The sequence below is a fragment of the Aythya marila genome (assembly GCF_965140915.1).
Source record: "Aythya marila genome assembly, chromosome: 2".
Lineage (NCBI taxonomy): Eukaryota > Metazoa > Chordata > Aves > Anseriformes > Anatidae > Aythya > Aythya marila.
This window is the reverse complement of record NC_139043.1, coordinates 140,988,361-141,009,898: the sequence shown is the minus strand read 5'-3', so window position 1 is coordinate 141,009,898 and position 21,538 is coordinate 140,988,361. Positions and strand designations below refer to the sequence as shown.

Here is a 21,538-nt window from a genome sequence, read left to right as displayed (position 1 = left end):
CCTCTGCCCGCTCCCCACCGCGGAGGGCACCGCCGCCCCGCGCACCCTGCGCGGCATTTGCGTCCGGCAGCCGAGGAAAGCCGAGCTCCCGCAGTCCCTCCCCAGCTCTTCCCCGGGGCTCTTCCCCCCCAAAACCCGCTGCGCATCGCCGCGGACCCCCGCACAGCGTCACTAGGTGGCACCATCGCTCTTCCTGGCGAAGCCGCGGCCGCACCGCCCCCGGCCCCCCGCCCCCGCCCGGCCCGGCCCGGCCCGGCCCGGCTCGGCTCGGCTCGGCTCGGCTCGGTTTGGCTCGGCTCGGCTCGGCCCCCGCGGAGCTGCCGCCCCGCCCGCTCCGCCTGCGGTGGCAAAGGGTGTCCCCCCCGCCTCCAGGCTGCGGCCCCATCCTTCGGGGAGCGGGGCTGGGCCCGCCGCCTCCCCGCGGAGACCCGCCTGTAATTAATGCGGAGCAATTAGTCCGCAAATCCCCTCGGAGCGGCACATGCTCCCGGGCGAGGTGTGTGCCCAAAGGTGTGCGTGTGGCGGTGGAGTGGGTGTGTGGCGGTGGTGGCGGTCACAGCCCCGAGCACCGCACGGGTAATAATGGTAATAACGAGACACTGATCGCTTTTCCGAGCGGCGGCGGGAGGGATGAGCCCCGCCGGTTCGGCTCCGGAGTCTGTAGAAACCTCGCCACTGTGTTATTTCCCGAGCCGTTTTCCTAGGCAGAATTGATCCTCTTGGGGGAACGGGGGAGCTGGGGAAAGAATCTCAATTGCAAATATTGTTTAGAGTTTATTCTAGAGAGCGTCTGTGCTTTAAGATGTTCTTCCGTAGCTCCTGGTGGGTGCTGTAAGGAGCCAGGATTGTGGTGGGTTTCGGCTGTGCAGGGAGTTGGGTTAGAGGGGGGGTGGGGGGAAGGAAAAGACACGATCGAGAGTAGCTGAGACTTTGTGCCCCCGTTGGAGAGATGGTTGAGTCCTCGTCAAGGTTGCTGTGGTATCCCAGAAACACCATTCACTCCGAGCTGTGACCGCGCACCATCAACAGCAACAACTCCGCTGCGCCTGGCCAAGGAATAGGAATTAGGAGCTCTCAAGAATAATATGAAAGGGATCTGCAGAGGGGAAATCCGTGCAAAGGAATCGAAATTAGCAGACTTTTGGGAAAGGGGATGTACTAAATGTGGCCGGCTGGACTTCATCCTGGTGAAGAAAATGGAGATTAAAAGTGGATTTACATTTTGGAACCTCGTCTTTTTATTGATGGTTTCGTGTGTGAAAGGTAGGGTAGAATTTGAGGGGTATATTTTTAGGGGTCCCTTTGCTTTTGGTCAGGGCGTTGCAAGCTCTCGCCTAATACAAACGTATATTTAAAAATGTGGTAATATGTTATTTTATATTTTTACCCTGGGTACTTTGCAATGGGAAGATATAAATGATCATTAAAGCGGGGAGGAAAGAAGGAGTTGAATCAGAGCTCTCTTCGGAGATAGGAAATGTATTTGCTTTGCCAGGCTTGGCGTTCAATGCAGTGACTGAGCTCGGGCTCAATAAATATTCTTGCAGTATGCTCAAACGGAGACGTGAGTTGGTTCATATAGCCTCTAACTAGTGTATATTCACGCAAATCCCACAGGGCGACTTTTTTAAGGTGATGATGTTGTTACTGTGGGGAGATCACCTATATTTCTCTTTTTTTTTCTGTCGAGCAACTGGGCTCTTTGCGGGAATGCCTGTATCGATGCACTTATTAGTTTAACCCGTTGCGTGGGGAAAGTTACGGAGGACCCAGCGTGTGCGTAGCCCTCTCGCAGCCCTAAATGCGCTTCACGCTCAGCTGTTTGTATGCATGCAGGTCTCCCTGACTGTCGAAGAGGTATGTTAGCAATTCAGCCTTGAAGGCATGGTCTGCCGCTGTGTGCAAAGATCGACACCTTTTCTCAACCTTCCTTTGGTCCCCCTTTCCCTGTTGAGGTCTCCTGTGGTTTCTCTATTATAGGATTTTTTTATTTTATTTTATTTTATTGTCCCTTTTTCGGGGCGGAGGGTATTTTGCTTCATTCCTGATTCTGTCTTCATGAAAGGAGGGCAGAAAGGAAACCGCTGGTTAGCGGTATGAATACCTCGACTAAGTCTGTGCTTATCGACAGTTAAGGGAAATGACACACACAGAGAAAAGACGAAATATGTGGCTTGAGTAACGTGCACCTCCAATATTACTCAGGCTAAACGATGAAGTGCTGATCCCATCACGCGTGCCTTCAGTAAAGGGACATATTCTGCAACTCCCCACATTCGGCTGCCTACCCGAAATAATCTTCCCTTGTTTGTGGCCAGTGATTAATATCTGATTAATCACCCTTTTATCCCACTCCTTATCCTCATCCCTCCTCCCCACCACACTCGCGTTCTCCCAGAATATTGGATAGACATTATCGATCCTCTCCGAGTTTTTAGACTTGCTTATTGCCTACAGAGGTTGCCTGCACGGGTGGGAGGAAGGTGTGCTTGGGGGGGGAGGGGGGGGGCATTCAAAGGCGTGCCTTCCCAAGCTGGCTCTGCCTTGGATGAAACAGTTTATTGTACGGCTTTGCAGCTGCTTGTCCTCCCCATTTGCATCTCATGGAAAAGATATTTCGTTTTTCACGTTAAGGGGAGGGGGGGTGGGGGGGAGCGGGCTCGAGAGGTTTTACGTTATCCTGACACGAGAGCCGAGGCGAAGGGTCTTGCCTGCGACGTTAACGAACATTTTAATTACAGGCAGCTTTCCCCCGTTTGCGTCCATTGAAGCGGTATGCACTCTGCGCTTGCCCCGCTCTTGAGGTCTACCGGTCAAGTCCAGCCCGGGATTGTGGGGGGCATTTCTTTTCCTGTCTCCCCCTTGCCTATAAGGGTTTCTCCACGCCGGGTGCGATCATTTGCAAGTCATGGGCTCTGTGCCTGCGAGGCGCGCAGTGCCGCTCCGCGGCGCACAGCGGGTGCGGTGCGGAGGCGCTGGGGTAATGGGTGGCTCCGGAGCTGCTGCCGAAGCAGCTGCTTTGTGAGCACGAGTCGCGGGGCGGCAGCATCCTACAGAATTAAAGGCTCGGGCGGTTCTCCTCGTGCTGCGTCGGCCGCGGGAGCCGTGCAAGTTTCCACAGCACCTGTTGAGAAGCCTCTTCCCTTGCCCTTGGAGGAAAGGAAAAAAATGGGGGTACCGAGGGCAAAAGCTGGAATGAAGCACCTAAAACAGCACCAAAAAAAAAAAAAAAAAGCAAAAATGGCCTTTTTTCTTCCTGCCCATACACAGTCCCAGAGAGATGCTGTGAAGCAGTCTCCTCCATAGTGTCAGGACTTCAGTTTCCCAGTTGCTGAGCCTCACAGTTTCCATAGGTTTTCCTCATACTGGGGGTCTTCTCAGCAACTTGGGGACTGCTAAGTAAGATTTCACATCCTGGACATGAACTCTAGGCTGCCAGGCTTCATAGAGCTGGCTTAGATTCACTGCAGTACTGCATCTATTTTAGGCATTTATATTTAGTTCTCTCCCCACTCCAGTGAATGAATACATTTTACCTTGATTTACATTCCCATTGTGTCAGCATGCACACCAGCTCCCAGAAACCTTGGCAGAGGCACACAATGAATGAATACTTGCCTATTTAAAATGCTCCAGATGTGGGGAGCAAGGTGACTCCCTGGGTCCTACATCTGCCTGGCATTGTCTGGCAAGGCCCTTTCACCACACCCTAACAAAACATGCTCTATCACATATTTTTGTTTGCTTGATCACCTCTATTTCATAGTCCAGCACCACACTGTAATACCTAAACTGTTGCTCTTCCAGGCTACTTGCACAGTTTTATTTGGTATGTGCATCTCAGGCCCTTCCTAATTCTATCATCTTCCTGTCATCATTTCTATAGTCTTGATCCACAGCTTTTCCACTGTTCTGTGTTCCAGATGTTAAACTATACCTGGGAGATTATGCAGCCATGTTCACGTCTTCCTGGTGTGTGTTCATGTAGACACAGAATTTCTTCATGTTTATCTGAAAATTCATGCCTTTCTGGAATATTGCAACTGCACTTGTGAGGGATTAGAAAAGGAAGAAGCAAGAAAGAGAAAATGGGAGGAAAGAAATCACCAGCTGCTGGAGAAGGGGCGATAATAAGAGATAATAAGGAATTATACCTCTTTAATTATACCTCTTTAATGAAAACCTTTAACTGCTTACACAATATCCCATTATGCCTTGGATCAATCTCCAACATAGTCTTACTTGGAGATTCATGCAGTAAAAAAGCAAAGAAATGCCCCCATTGAAAAATGAGAGAAGGCATGAAAACAACCAACGAACCAAACAAAACAACCCCTTAACAAGTGCCAACAAGAGTCATTTGTGGCCAGCTGCAGGGAAAGATGGATGCTGTGCTCTTCTTCCCAGCAGACACCTAGGAGAGCTCCTTCCCCTATCCTCCTTCCCCCAGAAGAAATAAAGAATATTGTTTAGGTGTAGGATATACATATCAAGCTTGGAGGAGCAGCAAACAAAAACCTTCACTGTCCAGGACAGTTCTTTTATTTGCAAAAATGAAACAAGCTGCTTTAGTGAGCTTTGCTCCTGGGATTTAGGAGAGAAATCACTGAAATCTGCACCCATTCAGTTTGGCATCTCTCTCCACCAAATGAAATTTAAAAAATGCTTGTGACCTGTTTGCAGGAGCAAAACAGAAAGGAAACCAGGCGAAATAACCGCAAGACTCCTCAAAATGTTCTGTGTGGTTGTCACTCCAAGACAGAGCAAAGAAGTCTGCTCTTTTGTCTGTCTGGCTAAAATGAAGCTTTGCCTCTGCTGTTGTTTTTCTGTTCCCCTGTTGCAGTTGTGACAAGTGAAACAAGCGCAGCCTTCAAAATAAAAGGGAGATGAAGCAGTGAAATTTTAAATGGCTCATTGACAGAAGAGGTGATGAGAAAATGGACAGGATTTCCGAGTGATGGGTACCTGGCATGTGGAAATATTTAGCAGACAAAGAGCATACTCTACTTGTTTCAACTACCTTTGCAGTCCCCTCTGTCCCCCATTTCCACCTCAACCCCACTCTCTCACGGATCATTTCAGGAACCACCAACCGCTCCTCACTGTTTCTTGGACAGCCGCTTGACTTCTGGGATTACTGGTGATTGGCCTTCCTCAGTGGGGCACGGGCGAGGTGCTTGCCGTGTCCCCGAGGCCAGTAACAGTACGTTAATATTGTCTACTTTCCAGATGGTCGCTGCTGCATCTCCGTGCATGTGTGTTTGTCTGCATGTGTGTACAAGCACGCAGGGGAGATGGGAGACGCTGACAGAAGAGGCAACGTCCCCCTTCTTTTTAACTCCTCAGCACACACTCAGCTCCTCTGCAGTGCCTTTTCCCCACGAGCTCACGCACATCACACAGGGCTTCTGCTCAGAGGGCTGCGGGCAGCACCTCAGCGAGGATTTTTTTTTTTTTTTCCTATGCTGCACAGTTCCGCAGGGTTGCAGACAAAATTAACCCACCCCTCAGCCACCGCCTTCCCCTTAATTCAGGGCTAAAGCAAGGCTCTGCTCTACCCTCCGCCTAGCGCCCGGCTCCTCCTCCCCTTCCCCGCGGTGGCAGCGAGGCACACGCAGCCCCCCGCAGCAGCAGGCACCACCTGTCCCTTCCCTGCCCGTGCCGTTAGGGATCCGCAAAGGACACCGGAGGAACGTCGCCTGCAGTCGCCGCTTTTTCTCAGAGAGCAGCAGCAGTCGCAAGGCGGAGCAGGCAGCGAGCGGCGGCAGCTCCACCCGCGCCGCCACTGGCAGCAGCTCCGGCGGCGGCAGCAGCAGCGACACCGGCGGCGACAGCGATAGCGACACCAGCATCGGCCTCCGTTGTCGCCCGGGGAGACCGTCCCTCCAGGGAGTCAGCTCCCTGACACTTCTCTGTCGGAAAATGACGATTGGCTTTGCTCTCTTTAGCTCGGTGACTGCCGCAAGCCTGTGGTTTGCAAATCTGAGACAGCTCTAGGGCTTCGTTTCTTTTTCTTCGCTTTAGGTTTCGACACACAAAAACAACCCCTCACTCCCTGAGCTCAGCGAGCCCTTTCGTGGGAGCAGAATGGGAGCTCCAGGCAATCGAACTGGCTGAAGAGTTACGTGGTGTACCTTCAACTCAGTTATCAGCATTCCGACTTGGAAGCACCAGACCACGAAACCTAAGGAACTCTGTGAATGTGCTTTCAAATCCTTCCTTTTCCAAAACATAGCAGAAACTTATAGTCCGTCTGATTCTGTTTGTTTGTTTTAAGTAGGAACAAACCAAGAAGGATGAATTACCCATGTATCTTAGTGTTCTTTACCTCCGACAGTGAATACTAGCAGCAGTTTAGGGAAAGATGAGAGGTACAGAGAGACTGGTACATCGTCCCAGATATCAGTAATCTACAGTTTGGGGTTCACCCGAGCTACAGGGTGCTTTTGGAACACCATTTTTTAAGAGACATGAATTAACCTGTGCTCCACTCATTTAACTGTTCTCTCTCTCCTTCATCCACTTTTTTTTTTTTTTTTTTTTTTTTTTTTTTAATTAGCATTTGTACTTTCATCCTTCACAAAGTTCTGTAACATAGTTTCATATTATTGCTTTCCTATGCGTCCTCCATCTTATACACTGTGTATCTGACTGAAAGCACTTAATAGTATAGAAGGTTACGTTAAACTTGGCTGTATTATACCTAGTGTTTTTTATGGGTTACACAGATTAATACCCCAGATTTAAGATTTGTAATTATTGAATGCATATGGATCTAGTAAAGAGAGATAAAAGTGTAACATTATTTAGAGATATTTTAAAAGATTTTGAAATATCCTGTGAGGATGTCTCAGTTTGAGTGATTACAACACCGTTTCAGAAAAAAAAGGTTATGAAGAATAATGTAGCCTCCTATCCCCTACTCCCTCCTTAAGAAAAAAAAAAAAAAAAAAGTGCCTTTGACACAATCTATCTTATTTTTAGCAGTATTGAATATTTCCAACTCCACCTGGCTCCAGTAAGAGCCTGGGGAGCTAGTTAGCACTTCTGAAGCAAGGCCAAGTGAGTCCAATGTTATAATGCTGTGACAGAGAGGCAGAATGAATCAAAGGAAAATGTCTATAAAAGACCTTACAGTTATATGTAAAATGTTAAATCTATAGAACCTCTTAAATTGGATGTTTATATATTTATTTATTTATTAGGCATAGGAAAGGCTTTATGATTTGCTGCAAAAACTGTTTTGACTTGTCTCCTAACAGGAAACTTCCATTCTAACTCTGCAGGGTTGTGAAGTCTCAAACCATTTCTTAATTATGAGCACCATTCTGCTTGTATTTCTATGTGTAATGATTAAGGTTGAAATGACAGAACAAAGTCTTTGTGAAAAATTAGTTTACCAGATTACTCTAACACAATTTCACAGGAAAGAAAAATCAGGGAACAGACACTTTAGTACAAAGTGTTGTTTCTTTCTTAGAACCCTGTAATTTAAGTCAGTTTTTACTACCTGAGATATTTGAAGAAAGAATATTTAAGTAAAAAATCAGACAGGCATATGATAAAAGTTGTTATTGTAAGACTGTAAAAATTATCATTATGACTGAATAATTCCTTGCAAAGGTTTACTGCAAAATTCTCGTTCTTTTATAAGCCTTTCAAACAACTTCTCTGGGGAGCATTTCCTTCCTGGTGAAATTGTATAGTTTTTGTACAGAACAACATTTATCAAAGATTCAAAGATTCATATATATGATATAAATTCATATATATATATATATATGCACATATATATACACTATTAGGAAATGTTGAATATCTGCTTCCTAACACCCGGTTTTCTTTTGGGCAATAGAATGGACAAGGATATTAGGCTGTGAGCAAGCCTATTAAAATAAACATGTACTCAAAGAGACATATCATGTTTTTGTAGATGTTTACATTTAGTTGTTTACTTTTGGGGAGAAGAGCATATGTATAGTCTCACTGCTTAGTTTTTACAGATCATATAAGATTTACTATATCTCCATAATCCTGGCATTAGAACTGCTGAATAGCATGTAAATGTCAAAGAAGGAAATGGTGGAAATTCAATCACCTCCTTCTGAAATATTAGGATGGTTATGATGATAGGTTTAGGCACATTGTTACTCATAGAGGGAGAGCCTCAAAATCATGGGGAGTGTCATGCAAGGGATTCCGGTGCAACTACTGCTCTCATAGAATTGCCAAAGAGAAAGGAAGCAACCAGCAGAGACGTATAAAGACAGACATTCCATTTTCCCTCACGTTCCACAAAATGCTTCATATTATCATGTGTCATATTCATATTGTATCATAGAAATAAGTTACAGAATAGTAAGGGTACTTAACCACAGAAAGATTTCACAGGGTCATAAATTCTCACCTCCTGAAGCCTGTAAATAACAGATTATTTTTGCTATAGGACTAAAGGAATCTAAATGCTCAAGGCAGAAATGACTAAGTAATTGCTTGGATTATACATAAAATGAATCATCACTTCTGACCTTGAATTGTATTTTATGTTTCTTATATCTTCATCTCTTCTTAGTTTTATACCTATATGCATTGTGGCTTGTTGGATTTAATTCTCATGCAATTGTGTATACATGCAGATGTTCGCATACTTATATAATTTGCATATGTGGAAATTATACCCATATATGTGTTTATGTTATGAATCAATTCAACAAAAACTGAAATAGTGTTACTTTACAAAGGTGTAGGTAACAATTTGAAGTGTATGTGCTTCCTAAGTAATCCATTACCTCTCAGAACCACAGAATATTAAAGTATCCTGAGATGGAAGGGACCCACAAGGATCATTGACTCCACCTCCCGGCTCCACACAGGATCACCCAAATATCAGACCATATTCTGAGAGTGTTGTCCAAATGCTTCTTGAACTCTTGGTTCTGTGCTCACTTCCCTGAGGAGCCTGTTCCAGTGCCCAACCACCCTCTCATTTAAGAACCTTTTCCTGGTATCCTACCTGAACCTCCACAGCTTCTTGCCATTTCCTTGAGTCTTATCGCTATCAGCAGAGAGCAGAGATCAGCGACTGCCCCTCTTCTCCCCTTATGAGGAAGCTGTAGGCTGCAATGAGGTCACCCCTCAGTCTCTTCTTCAGGCTGAACGAACCAAGTGACTTCAACTGCTCCTCTACATCTTGCCCTCTAGATCCTTCACCGTCTTCCTAACCCTTCTTTGGGCACTAGTAGGTTTACGTCCTTTTTATACAGCGGTGTCCAAAACTTCACACAGTGCTCAAGGTGATGTTGCACCAGTGCAAAGTACTGTGGGACAATAACTTTCCTTGACCAGCTAGTTATGCCATACCTGCTACACCTCAAGATATGGTTGGCTCTTTTGGCTGTCATGGCACACTGTTGACTTACTGTTGACCAGAAACCCCAGATCCATTTCTGAGAGGCTGCTCTCCAGCCTCTCATTCCCCAGTCAGTACATGTATCTAGGATTACCCTTTCCCAGGTGCAGAATTAAGGACTTGCTCTTGGTAACTTTCGTATGGTTGGTATTTCCCCATCACTCTAATTTGTCAAGACCTCACTGTGAAGTCTCTCAGTGTTTGAGGGAGTCAACAGCTTCTCCTAATTTAGTATCATCTGCAAATTTACTAGGTATGGATTTGAGTCTTGCATCCAGGTTATTTATGAAAACATTAAAGAGAGCTGGCCCTAAAATGGAGCCCTGTGGAACCCAACTAGTGACTGGCCACCAGCCAGTAACCCCATTTACTATAACCCTTTTAGCCTGTGCCATCAGACAGTTGTTCTTCTGTGATTTTGTCTAGCTGTATGCTGTACATTTTGTCCAGAAGGATATTGTGAGAAACAGTATACTTTTTTTTTTTTTTTTTTTTTTTTTTGTGTGTGTGTGTGTGTGTGTGTGTTTTCCCAGTCTCAGAAGTAAGTTACATCTGGTTGCACTAAGAAAAGTGCAACTAGTGATATCTAGCAAATGTTAGGAGAAAGGCTTGATTAAAAGATTATTAGTGCTTTTGGTAACACTAGTTACCAATACTAGCACTGACAATTGTAATTGACTGACATATATGGACACTGATTTAGGAATGTTTTACCAAAATATAGTTGTTGTTGTTGTTTATAAAACTCTTTTTAGTAAAACCTTCCAATCACCCTTCAAATAAAGAAAAAAAATCTGTTCTATTTTCTGGTTTAATACTGTTATTATCATTTAAAGAGACTGACTTATCACATCTCAAAGGTAACTGTATTTCAGTAACTTAAAATGATACCTCTATGATCGTTATTTTCATACTGAACTGTCATCAAACACAGCTAGAGGATATTTGCGAGTGCAGTTTGGAGTCCTTAGTTAAAATGAAGTATATAAATGCAGAGTATTTTTCTTGTTACAATATACTTTTGAGATATAACTCTCAAATTACAAGACTTTTCCTTAATTATTTCAATCTGACCTACAAGGAGAAATTCATACTCTACTATAGTTTCCTTGATTTCAGTGTAATTTTCCTTGAGAATTGAAGCTTGATCTAATTTAACCTTTTTTTTTTTTTTTTTTTTTTTTCAAACGTGTAAACTGAAAGTTGCATTTTTCTTATGTATAGTAGCTTTGATGCAAAGGTGAATAAAAGTTATAAAATGGGTATAAAAATAGTTTCTAAACTGACTATTATTGAGACTATTGAAACCATAGAATGGCTTGGATTGGAAGGGACCTCAAAGATCATCTAGTTCCAACTCCCCTGCCACAGGCAGGGACACCACCCACTAGATTAGGTTGCTCAAAGTCTCATCTAACCTGGTCTTGAACACCTCCAGGGAAATCAACAAGAGAGCCCAGAATATGAACTGTGAAAATAGATTTGCTTCTGATTCTTTTCAAACTGAGTTTTGAGTTACATTTTTCTGTACATATACTTCATTTGACTTAGAAATACAAATTATAATGGAGGTCAGGTACTTCACAATGCATTAGAAATTTACAATAGAAATGTACTTTGGAAAACTCACATTGTATTATAAAATTGCCAAAGCAAATTGTTTATTATTCTGTTTAAAGGAAATAGATTATATATATGTATACTGTCAGAAAATTTCTTTTTCTATATTTTATTGATCATCATGTCAACACTTCTGGGGATCAGTTCACCAGATTCAGTGTAACAGTACTAGGCTGACGAAGTGTCAGCTGTAGTCCTTGAAGCCACAAGATACTCATGTTTTTTTTTTTTTTTTTTTTTTTTTGTCAGGAGATGAGCTGAATTACAGCCATTTTGCAACCTGTTTTCAGCATCCCTGATTACATTTTTGTTCTCCGGTAAAACATTTCTGAATCTGCAGAAGGCTGCTAATAGCTGCTGAGGAATAGGAAGGAACTGAAAAAAAAAATAGATTTCAGTTTATAATGCTTTCAAATGTAATTATTAATGCATTTATTTATTTATTTATTTTTACTTTTATTGGATTATCACATACACTAGATATGCAGTTACATTTGAAAATGTTAAATAAGCTAGCATAATAAAGAAAGGAAACCAGGGAATAATTTACACATTTATTTTGTTGTATTTATCTATTGCTAGAATGTTCTTTTTAGTTTCCACCATCTCAGAGTCTAAAAACATGTAACATATTGAACTGAAATCACAAGAACAAAAATCGTCTGGGGAAAAAAATAAAAAATAATAAAAAATAATTAAAAAAATAAGTCCAAATCCTGACTGTTGGAAGGTCCACCTGGTTAAACTAAGCTTGAGAAAAGAGAAAGGACACTAGGTCTTCAGTCACCATACATACTCTGATGTAAAAGCTACCTTTTTCATGGACCTCCGGATATGTGTGAATGAAATGCGAGTGTATGGGAACACAGATACACACAAGCATACATGCAAATGTGTGTGCACACCAGCAATTTTGATAGCCAGCATCTGTAGCTGTGTATGCTATGAAGAAGAACCTATGCTTAATTCATGACTTTTTCATGTATTCATGTATTTTCCCTTACGCACATCTATGTTCACCAATATTTCTTTGATGAATTTAATCTACTTCAATGATATGACTACTGCTACCAATCTTAGCAATGCTTTGTGCATGACATGGGATTTTTAATGAGCACAGTAAAAGAAGTAAGTATAATTCATAATGTAGAACTGAGAGAACAGGATGAAGATATTTTCACCAAAATATTTACATCAATATAGTTCATATCTAAATAGTGAATTTTCATCATTCTGTACTTAAGTAGCGAAATACAAGTTGTACTTTACCAAGTGAATGTTTTTGCAATACTCATAGCAACCATCCTTCCCTCTTATAGGACTATTGCTAAAATTACTAAGATTTTTACAGCATTCACATTATTTATGAAAAATATCTCTTTGGAAAATTGTCCTCTTACAATCAAAAGGAGTTCTCCAATAAGGAGAATTGACTGCTTATTGTTCAGTTTCTTGGAGTGATCTTTCATTTGAAAACTAACACAAACATCACTTTCCCCTTTCCACATCACTATTCAGGTTATCTGCCACTTTTATTCAGAATTCTCCTTCTTGAATGCTGCTCCTTTCTGTGACTGTGAGCTCTTTTAAAGGGGGGGCAATCATTTCCCTCACACAATTCACATAGTTATTAGCTTCAGAGATTTTGATAATATCACCACTTTACCCTTTATTTCAATCTTGGCAACTCCTTCATGGGAAAATGAAATACCTCTGACATTTGGGAGAATATTTCTTTAGAGGTTTATATGTATTCTATTTAATGAACTTTCATATATCATAAATTCAGCCATGTTCTCTATATAGCAATTATAGACATCTTATAAGAATGTGAATGTTATTATACTTCTTCAGAGGCAAAATATTCTACCCAGGTAGAGAAATTCTTGAGAAAGTTTAATTTTCAACCACTTTATGTGAAAAGAAAAATATAATTGACACTAGATTAGAATTAGCATTTTTTTTTTTTTCATAGATACAGTCCTAGCAGTCTCATATCTTCTCGTGCAAGGATGTTTCCAGTGACAAATAGGTGAGATATATTTTATTAGCATTTTCATTGTTGGCAGTGGAAAGTTGCAACAATCAACCATATAAGACACAGTGATTTTTATAAACATCCTGACAAACTTATTCTTCTCCAAGCTATTTATCTGAAAGAGCAGTGAGCATCAGAATCAATGTTTAATGTACTACGAGTTCAACAGCCTTAGTGACTCCTGCATTCCCGCCTACATCATTTTCATAAGTATATACTTCTAAAATTCCTAAGTCTCTTTACTACTACAACTGCAAATGTTTGAAATTTGTGTGAGTTTCTGAACTAATTTCAGCTAACTTTAAATTTTTACCCACCAGAAAATATAAAAAAATCCCCACTTCCCACCCCCAATCCACCTAAGCTCTATCTGTATATTTTCCACTACACTCAAATTTTAGCTTGTCAGTTAACTCCCGGAATTTTTCCCAGTTTATCTAGCTTCCCCTGCACTTCTGGGCTCCCTTTTCAAACTCTCTTCCCACTCCACAAGCATTACTGGAGAAGTTCCAAAAGATAAAGCCTGCAGTAGAATATAGAAAGTTCCCTTCAGTTTATATGTCATTTGTTAAGTTCTTTTGTGGCCCAAAGTAATAACAATGTAAGGTCAATCTGTTAGGAAATTGAATATCCTCCTGGCCTTACACTCATAGATTATTAACTTTTTTAGCATGTTCTTTGGAATTTAAATTGTCTGCAGGAAGGCAAGATTGGAAAAATAGAGTATCGGTTACACTTGTTTTCACATTCTTTAGTTTATTCTCTTTGTATGTGATTATTTCTTCATAAACAAAACAATGTAAGGGGTAAACTCTTTTACTTCAAATTAAAGCAACTTTGAGTAACATGAATACAGTCATCAAAACCTAACAGTAACTTAAAGATAAACACCATCAAATTAGATGGTTAAAACTTGGATAGTTCTTAGTAAATTTTGGAAATCTAGGATGTATCTTCTCTATTTTTCAAGCTCTAATGTATGTAATGAATCTGTTCCTGTAACATGGTATTGGAAATTTTTCAGATCTAACATTGCTCTTACATTCTTTATTGATGATATTGTACTGGGATGATCAGACTCTAGAGTGTATCTTAGCTAAGTAAATACATAAATAAATAGAAAAGGCAAAAAATCACATATTGTGTCACAGGACCAGAATTCTAGGGGTTCCGTTACTTGCTTGTTTCAAGACTAATTCTGAACATTTCCGTGAAATCAGGAGAGTTTTATCTGACTTGTGGAAGTTACTCGTCCAAATTGCTCTCTTTGGGGCCTCTTGTACCAGTCATCTTAAAATGCATTGGCAGTTAAGTTAACAGAAATGTCTGATGTAAAGAGTCAGAGAATCCCACTGATATCAGCTAAGGAGAGAATATTTTTAGTAGAAACTGTCATTATTAAGAAGTCATGCTTGTTGGAGTTTTGGGTAAATTTAAGGTAACTATAGAAATTGATCATTTATTTTAAAATGTAGTGCACATCACAATTAACATTGAATCATCACTGAGGAATCTGCAGAGATACTTCTAAATGTATAGCTGTACTTTAATGTTATCTGAGGTATGTTTTATGAAGTACTTTTTCTTCATGGTAACAAGATTGAACATCCTTTGAAAAAAAACTTTTTGGATATATTTAGCTGATCAATCATTTTCTCCTTATCTGTTTCCTCCATGCTTCATTTGCACAAAGTTTATTTGCACCATGTCTTTTATACCACACATTCTTGTGCTTTTATTTCACAGGTTGCTTGGGGCTATGTTCCCATTGTTTGTCAGGCACATTTGGATCACTGCTCATTTTTTTTTAGGAGCTGTTTCATTTTTCATGATCGCTCATCTCTTATCAGTATCTTAAATATGCCCATCATCATTCATATTTTGCAAACTTGGTTTGTTATTTCCTACTAAATTAATACTATTTTTCTACTTTCTACTTTTCTACTTTCTACTATGTTTCTATTAGTGGGTCAGTTTCTCCTTTTAGCCAGAAGGAGCTCATAAACACAAAAACTCTCCTTTCAGTACAGAGGAGTTTATTTAGGATATGACAACTACATAACTTCTGGTACCATACATGAGACTAAACTAATGAAACTGAAAATCTGTATCAGTTGATCTCTAACAGTCTCTATCAGATTCTTTTCGGCCAGTGCACTCATGGAACTAGAGTCAGTGGTCAAGCTAATGACCCTCTTCAAAACCTTTGGCTTCAAAACCAAAGGCTTTGGTCCTTTCCTGCTCACTATCATATGATGGTAGTTAAGTGGATTCTAAAACAAATTGTTTCAGATTTTAAGATTACTATCATTTTTTATTATGGTGTTAGAATACTATTGTAACTCATTATTAATTTATAAAGATGGCAGGAGAAAGACCAGAGCTGCAAAATTAACAGAAATTCTAAATTCCATTTTACAGCCTAAAGGAAATAATTTCAAAACTTTAGAAGATGAGTCTATATTTTATTAAGAAATTCCTTTATTTATTTATTTATCTAACTATGATCTGTTCTAGAAGTTGGCAGGAACATAGGAGAAACCCTCAGAGTTTAAAGTTTCTGGCTGATCTCTAAATCAAAAACAGCTGAGCAGATTTAAATATTTTGTATAAACAAATTTTCATCCAGGCAGCTAATCTGCATGCCAGCTTTCAGTTTGACATTTTCTAAAATGATGGAAAAATGCTAAGCCCTTAATGCTAAATGGATTTCATAATGGAAATGCTGACAGACCCGTAATTACCTGTATTGTGATTCTGCTGAAAGCTTCTTTATCTGTCTAATCTTTCACAGTGGAGTTAAATATACAAATTCTTGAAAGGAGGAAAAAAGGAATTTTATGTTGGAAATGCTAAACTGTACCAATTCTATATTCTTTTCTAGGCATTCACTTATGGTGGCAGAAGTGACAAGAAATTATTAAAAATAATAAATAATAATAATAATAATAATAATAATAATGCAGCCCTCTCTGTAGAACTGTAAAATCAACTAGTTGTGTTAAAAAGTTTAACTTAGCATCAAATTTTCAATCTTTTTGATTCACCTTTCTGATAAGGTATAGGTAAACAGATCCAAGTAAATCATTTTTAATGTAGGAATAAAGAATTAATTACTGAATACATTTCTTACTGACATGGAATGGCAAAACAAACAAACAAACAAGCAAAACCCTCTCAAAAACAAATATATAAAAGAATATTTCTCTGCCAAAATACTAAATACTGGGTGTAAATACTAAATACAAAACAATAGGTGCTCCAGGCATGCAGCAGAAGTTCCCCTGCAGCCTGTGGAGAGGCCCCTTGTGGAGCAGGCTATCCCCCTGCAGCCCATGGGTCCCACATGGAGCAGATCTCCACACTGCAGCCCATGGAGGAGCCCCTGGTGGAGCAGGTGGATGTGGCCTGGAGGAGGCTGCGGCCCATGGAGAGCCCCCACAGGAGCAGGCCCCGGGCCAGAGCTGCAGCCCATGGAGAGGAGCCCACACAGGAGCAGGGCGTCTGGGGGGAGCTGCTGCCTGTGAGGGACCCGTGCTGGAGCAGTTTGCTCTTGAGGGATGGACCCTGTGGTATGCAGTCATGTTGGAGCAGTTCTTGAAGAGCTGCTGCCTGTGGGCAGCCCCTGCAGGATCAATCTGGGAAGGATGGCATCCCATGGGAGGGACCCCATGGGGAGCAGGGGAAGAGAGTAATCTTGAAAGAGTGGTGGACAGAAAGTATTACAGACTGGCCATAATCACCATTGTGTCCTTATTCCCCTGTGCTGTTTGGAGGAAGGACATAGAAGAGTGTGGATAGGGGAAGAAATTTTTAGTTTGCTTTTAGTTTCTCACTGTTCTAGTCATAGAATCACAGAATCAATCACAGAATCATAGAAACATAGAATCATAGAATGTCTCGGGTTGGAAGGGACCTTAAAGATCATGTAGTTCCATCCTCCCTGCCATAGGTAGAGATGCCACCCACTAGATCAGGTAGCCCAGGGCCTCATCCAACCTGGTCTTGTACACCTCCAGGGGTGGGGCATCCACAGTTTCTCCGCGCAACCTGTTCCAGTGCCTCACCACCCTCTGAGTGAATAATTTCCTCCTAACCTCTAATCTAAACATCCTCTCTTTTAGTTTAAAGCCATTCCCCCTTGTCTTATCTTTATCTGACTGAGCAAAAAGTTGCTCTCCATCTTTTTTGTAAGCCTCCTTTAAATATTGAAAAGCTGCAGTATGATCACACCAGAGCCCTTTCCTCTGTAGCCCCAGCTTTCTCAGCCCCAGCTCTCTCAAGCTTTCTTCATAGGAGAGATACTCCTGCCCTCTGATCATCTTCGTGGCCCTCCTTTGGACCCATTCTAACAGGTCAACATCCTCCTTGTGCTGGGGGTACTAGACCTGGATGTAGTACTCCAAGTGAGGGCTCACAAGGGCAGAGTAGAGGGGTACAATCACTTTTCCCTTGACATACTGGCCGCTCCCAGAATGCAGTTTGCCTTGTAGGCTCCAAACACATACTGCTGGCTCATGTCAGGCTTTTCATCCACTAGAACTCCCAAGTCTTTCTCTGCAGGGCTGCTCTCAATGAGTTCTTCTAGTCTGCACTTGTGTCTGGGATTGTCCCAAACCAGTTGCAGCACCTTGCACTTAGACTTGTTGAACCTCATTAGGTTTATGCGGACCCACTTATCAAGCTTGTCCAGATCCCTTTGGTTGGATTCCCTTCCTTCTACAGTATCAGGTGCACCACTCAGCTTGGTGTAATCTGAAAACTTGCTGAGGGCACACTGGTAATAGGCAATAAATTATATTAACTTCCCTATGTTGAGTCTATTTTGCCCATGACGATAATCATTGAGTGATCTTCCTGTCTTTACCTCAGCCTTTGAGCCCTTTCCATCATATTTTATGCTCCTGTTCCTTTGAGGAAGTTGAGCGAGTAAGCAGTTATAGTGCCTGCTGCCCATCAGGGTAAAACCACCACAGCCATCTTTGGAGTAGAGGTTTGAAGATTCTTTGGAAGTGTTTTTGTTTGGTTGGTTGTTAGGTTGTTTTGTTTGTTTGTTTGTTTGTTTTCAATGTCTCTTTCATTCCTCTGTGAAAATCTTCCAAATCTTGGCCAGGTTTTGACCACCTGAAAAACTAGATAACTTTTACTTTGCAGAGACTGATTAGATAGACAATCTTTGTCCCATAGCCAAACAATCTCTGTGTGCTGGTCAGGGTGCACACCTGTCCCTGCAGAAAAAAAAAAAAAAAAAAAAAAAAAAAAAAGCAACAACAACAACAAAAAAACACATCACACAGCACAGTAGCTCTTCATCTAAACAGAATGTCCTCTAGGATTTTTGGCCTTTGTGGTTTGCTGTGAGGATGAAATCTGTTTCTCTTGCACTTCCACAAGGACTGGCAAAGCTCAAAGAAAGTATCCAGAGGCAAAACAGAGGAATATAATCTTCCAATACCTTCTTTCCAAACTGCCATGTTCTGCAAAAACACTCCTGGATTTTCACTCTCTCTTCATAAAGCAGTTGCTTCCATTACAATCTCAGCTACTTGCTTACCTCTGCATCTTCTTCAGTCTTTATCTCTGTATCTTCTCTTTACCCTTTTTGAGACATAGAGATTATACTCCAGGCATTACTCGAGATATGGGTGCCTCAGGGTTTTCTGTAGGGGATAAATGATTCCTTTTCACTACTCTTACTGATCATGCCTAATATGCTGTGTGGGGGATGTAAGGGGAATGGTTCCATTGATGACATTAAGTTAGTGATTTCAGAGAAATACAAGTGATGACTCTGGAACTGAAACTTTAAATTCTAAATTCAGTATTGTGCAGGTATTATTTAGATTATTATTTTTAAATATATATGCATATTAATCTACTCTAAAACTGACAGCCACTTACACATTTTCACACTCTTTTGCCCTTTTGTGAGGGCATTCTGGAGTTCTTCAACATTAATATGTCATTTGACTATTCAAAGGACCTTAGCTTCATCCCTAGTCTTGCAAATTTCACTTCTTACTCATTAATCTATTGCATATGAAGATATGGAGAAAAACTTATCCCATCATTGATCCTGGGACAACCCCACTTTTGTCTTCATTGTCCAAGCAATTAAGCCCTACTCCCATTCTTATCATTTAATCAAATTTAAGTAAATAAAATATTTTTTCTGCCTATTCTGTGGTAACTAATTTTCTTCAGTAACATTTGGTAGACAGCTTTGTTAAAGGCTGTTGTATGCTTACAGTGACTAATTTTTTTTAAAAGATTAGTTATTCTGATTAGTGGTTTTGTAACCAGAATTTCCTATTGCTGGATGAGAGCTTTAACCAGATATTTAGTGAGAGTAATAATCTGCCTGTCTCACACCTCCTTTCATAAACTTTAATACAAAAACTATAGATCCATAAAATGCTGAGCAAGAGCTATCACCACCATGCAATATGGAGAAGATTAGTTCAGTCACTTACAGTGCTTGGAAGAAATGCAAAGGCCCAAGCATGAAGGACTAGTACAAAGAGTTAGGCTTGTAATCAAAATTTCAGAGGTGCCTAACTGAAGTAAGAGTGTAAGCCTATGGATGGAGTTTCCTATGTGTCTCTTTCCTGAGGGTTCTCTTTGGCAGCCCACAGAAATCCCAGCCCATAGCACATTAGCTGTAGTCAATGCTAGTGGAATTGAATTCTCTCCTGTATGAAGTATGTGGAACATGGGACCTAATCTATATTTCTGAACTCCTGTTTTGGACCTGATATCCTATTATTTATCCCTTGAAAGAAGGGTCAGAGGAGCAGCAATAAGTTCATCTCAGCTCTGCAACATCTGACTTACAAGCAAGCACTCAACCTCACGAGGTCAAACACCTAAATTACGGGAGAAGAGGCCTGTGTATGTTGCCTTCTCCATTACACAGAAGAGTCATAAATACTTTGTGGGATGATTCAGAACATTTTTTATGATACTTCTGAAGTAGAATACAATTACTTAGTACATTAATAAGAGACTTCTAAAAAAAAATTCTGGAGTTGATTTAGTTGGAAACATTTTTTTTTTCTTAGAATTCAAACTGAACTACTATTGTAAAGTGTTAAAGACATTGAACTGTTGAAGTTGCCATATTTCAGATGATTTGTTGCTGGTCTGCCTGGTCCTGAAAGATTGCATGGTGTTTTTCACAGAATATTGTTATTAGCCTTCATATCCTGGCTAAATTCCAATTTGGATAATTACAGTCTGCTATCTAAATTCTCTAAGCAGAGTATGTTAAATAACCTTCTACACCTTCCTTACTAATCTTCTGAGGGGCATTTCTGTGATTTATTAAATAATAGTTCTGCTTAATCTCAAAGGTAGCTGCTTCTAATGTTAGGGTAAAGTGACTCTTTTAGAAGGTGTGTTGACTACTAAGTGCTGAATGACAAATTACACAACTGTGCTGGTGGTGCTTGCCATGTATAAAGACTTCCTTAGTGCTGTACAAAAGGAAACTACCTCCTTATCAAGATAGCTGCAATTTAATTTAGAGGTGATGGAAACATTTTAGATAAACAATATAACATGCTCAACACAAGAATAAAAATATGAGTCTGGAGAAATTTAAATGGAAAGTTTCATAAATGTTGCAAGGTTTTGTAGTTTTAAATGAAGATTCTTTATTCAAGAGAAGAGATATATATACAAAACTACAGTACGCAAGAGAACGTAGAGGTGTAAAGCTGTGCAAAAGCTTTGTATTTGTTTCTCATATAAAAAAATATAAAATCAAAGGGACAAAAATTGGTCAGTCAGACCTGTTATGAAATCAGATAGTATTGGTACTTCAATAAATTGATGAAAAGGAAACATTTCAGTTGCTGTTGAGTGGAAAATTTTCTTGTGTATATGATTCAATCAGTACTTTGTTTTGATATAAAAATAAAATAATAAAATAATTAACCACATTATAGTTCAAAGTGCTTTTGAACAGTCTTAATTATTGGACTAGAAGGATTTAGAGATAATTTGTTGAGCTTCAACACATTATTCCATCAAAACTTGGTGTTTGTTCCTCCCTCTTTACCCCATGGTAAATAGTAGCATTCACCATTAAAGAGAGATACAAACTAAAGGGAGTCCACAGAAATGTTCTGCCTCAACAGATGCCCAGAATTGCCTGGGGACACAATTATGTTAAACCAGAAGAATCCCTCTCCTGTATAACTTTTTCCATTCTTACTTAACTCGCATACAATAGCCTCTATCAAGCCAGAGAAGATTTTTGCTCTCCATGAAGAAAGGACAACAATGTTAACAATTTTGTTCATGATTATCCTGCCATATATTTTGCAAACTCTGTTTAGGCTCATGGGAAAAAATTATTTTTGTGGGTTTTATACAAAACAATTCAATGTGCTTAATGGAAGTTCATAGCAATTCTAAGACTTCTAGTACTGTTTGGCATTAGTTTAGTTCAAGACAGATCTATTATA

The 21,538-nt window shown here is 40.6% G+C and overlaps 1 protein-coding gene across 3 annotated transcripts in view; it reads left to right on the top strand.

Annotated features, from left to right (window-relative positions):
• Positions 1 to 1,085: 1,085 nt before the first annotated feature.
• Positions 1,086 to 21,538, top strand: part of CSMD3 (CUB and Sushi multiple domains 3) — a gene marked incomplete at both ends in the record, with an annotated part of 682,849 nt that continues 662,396 nt past the window's right edge. For all 3 annotated transcript variants that reach the window (XM_082754088.1, XM_082754087.1, XM_082754086.1), the window contains one exon: positions 1,086 to 1,263. In XM_082754088.1, coding sequence (XP_082610214.1) covers positions 1,086 to 1,263 — 178 coding nt within the window. The remainder of the gene's footprint in view (positions 1,264 to 21,538) is intronic.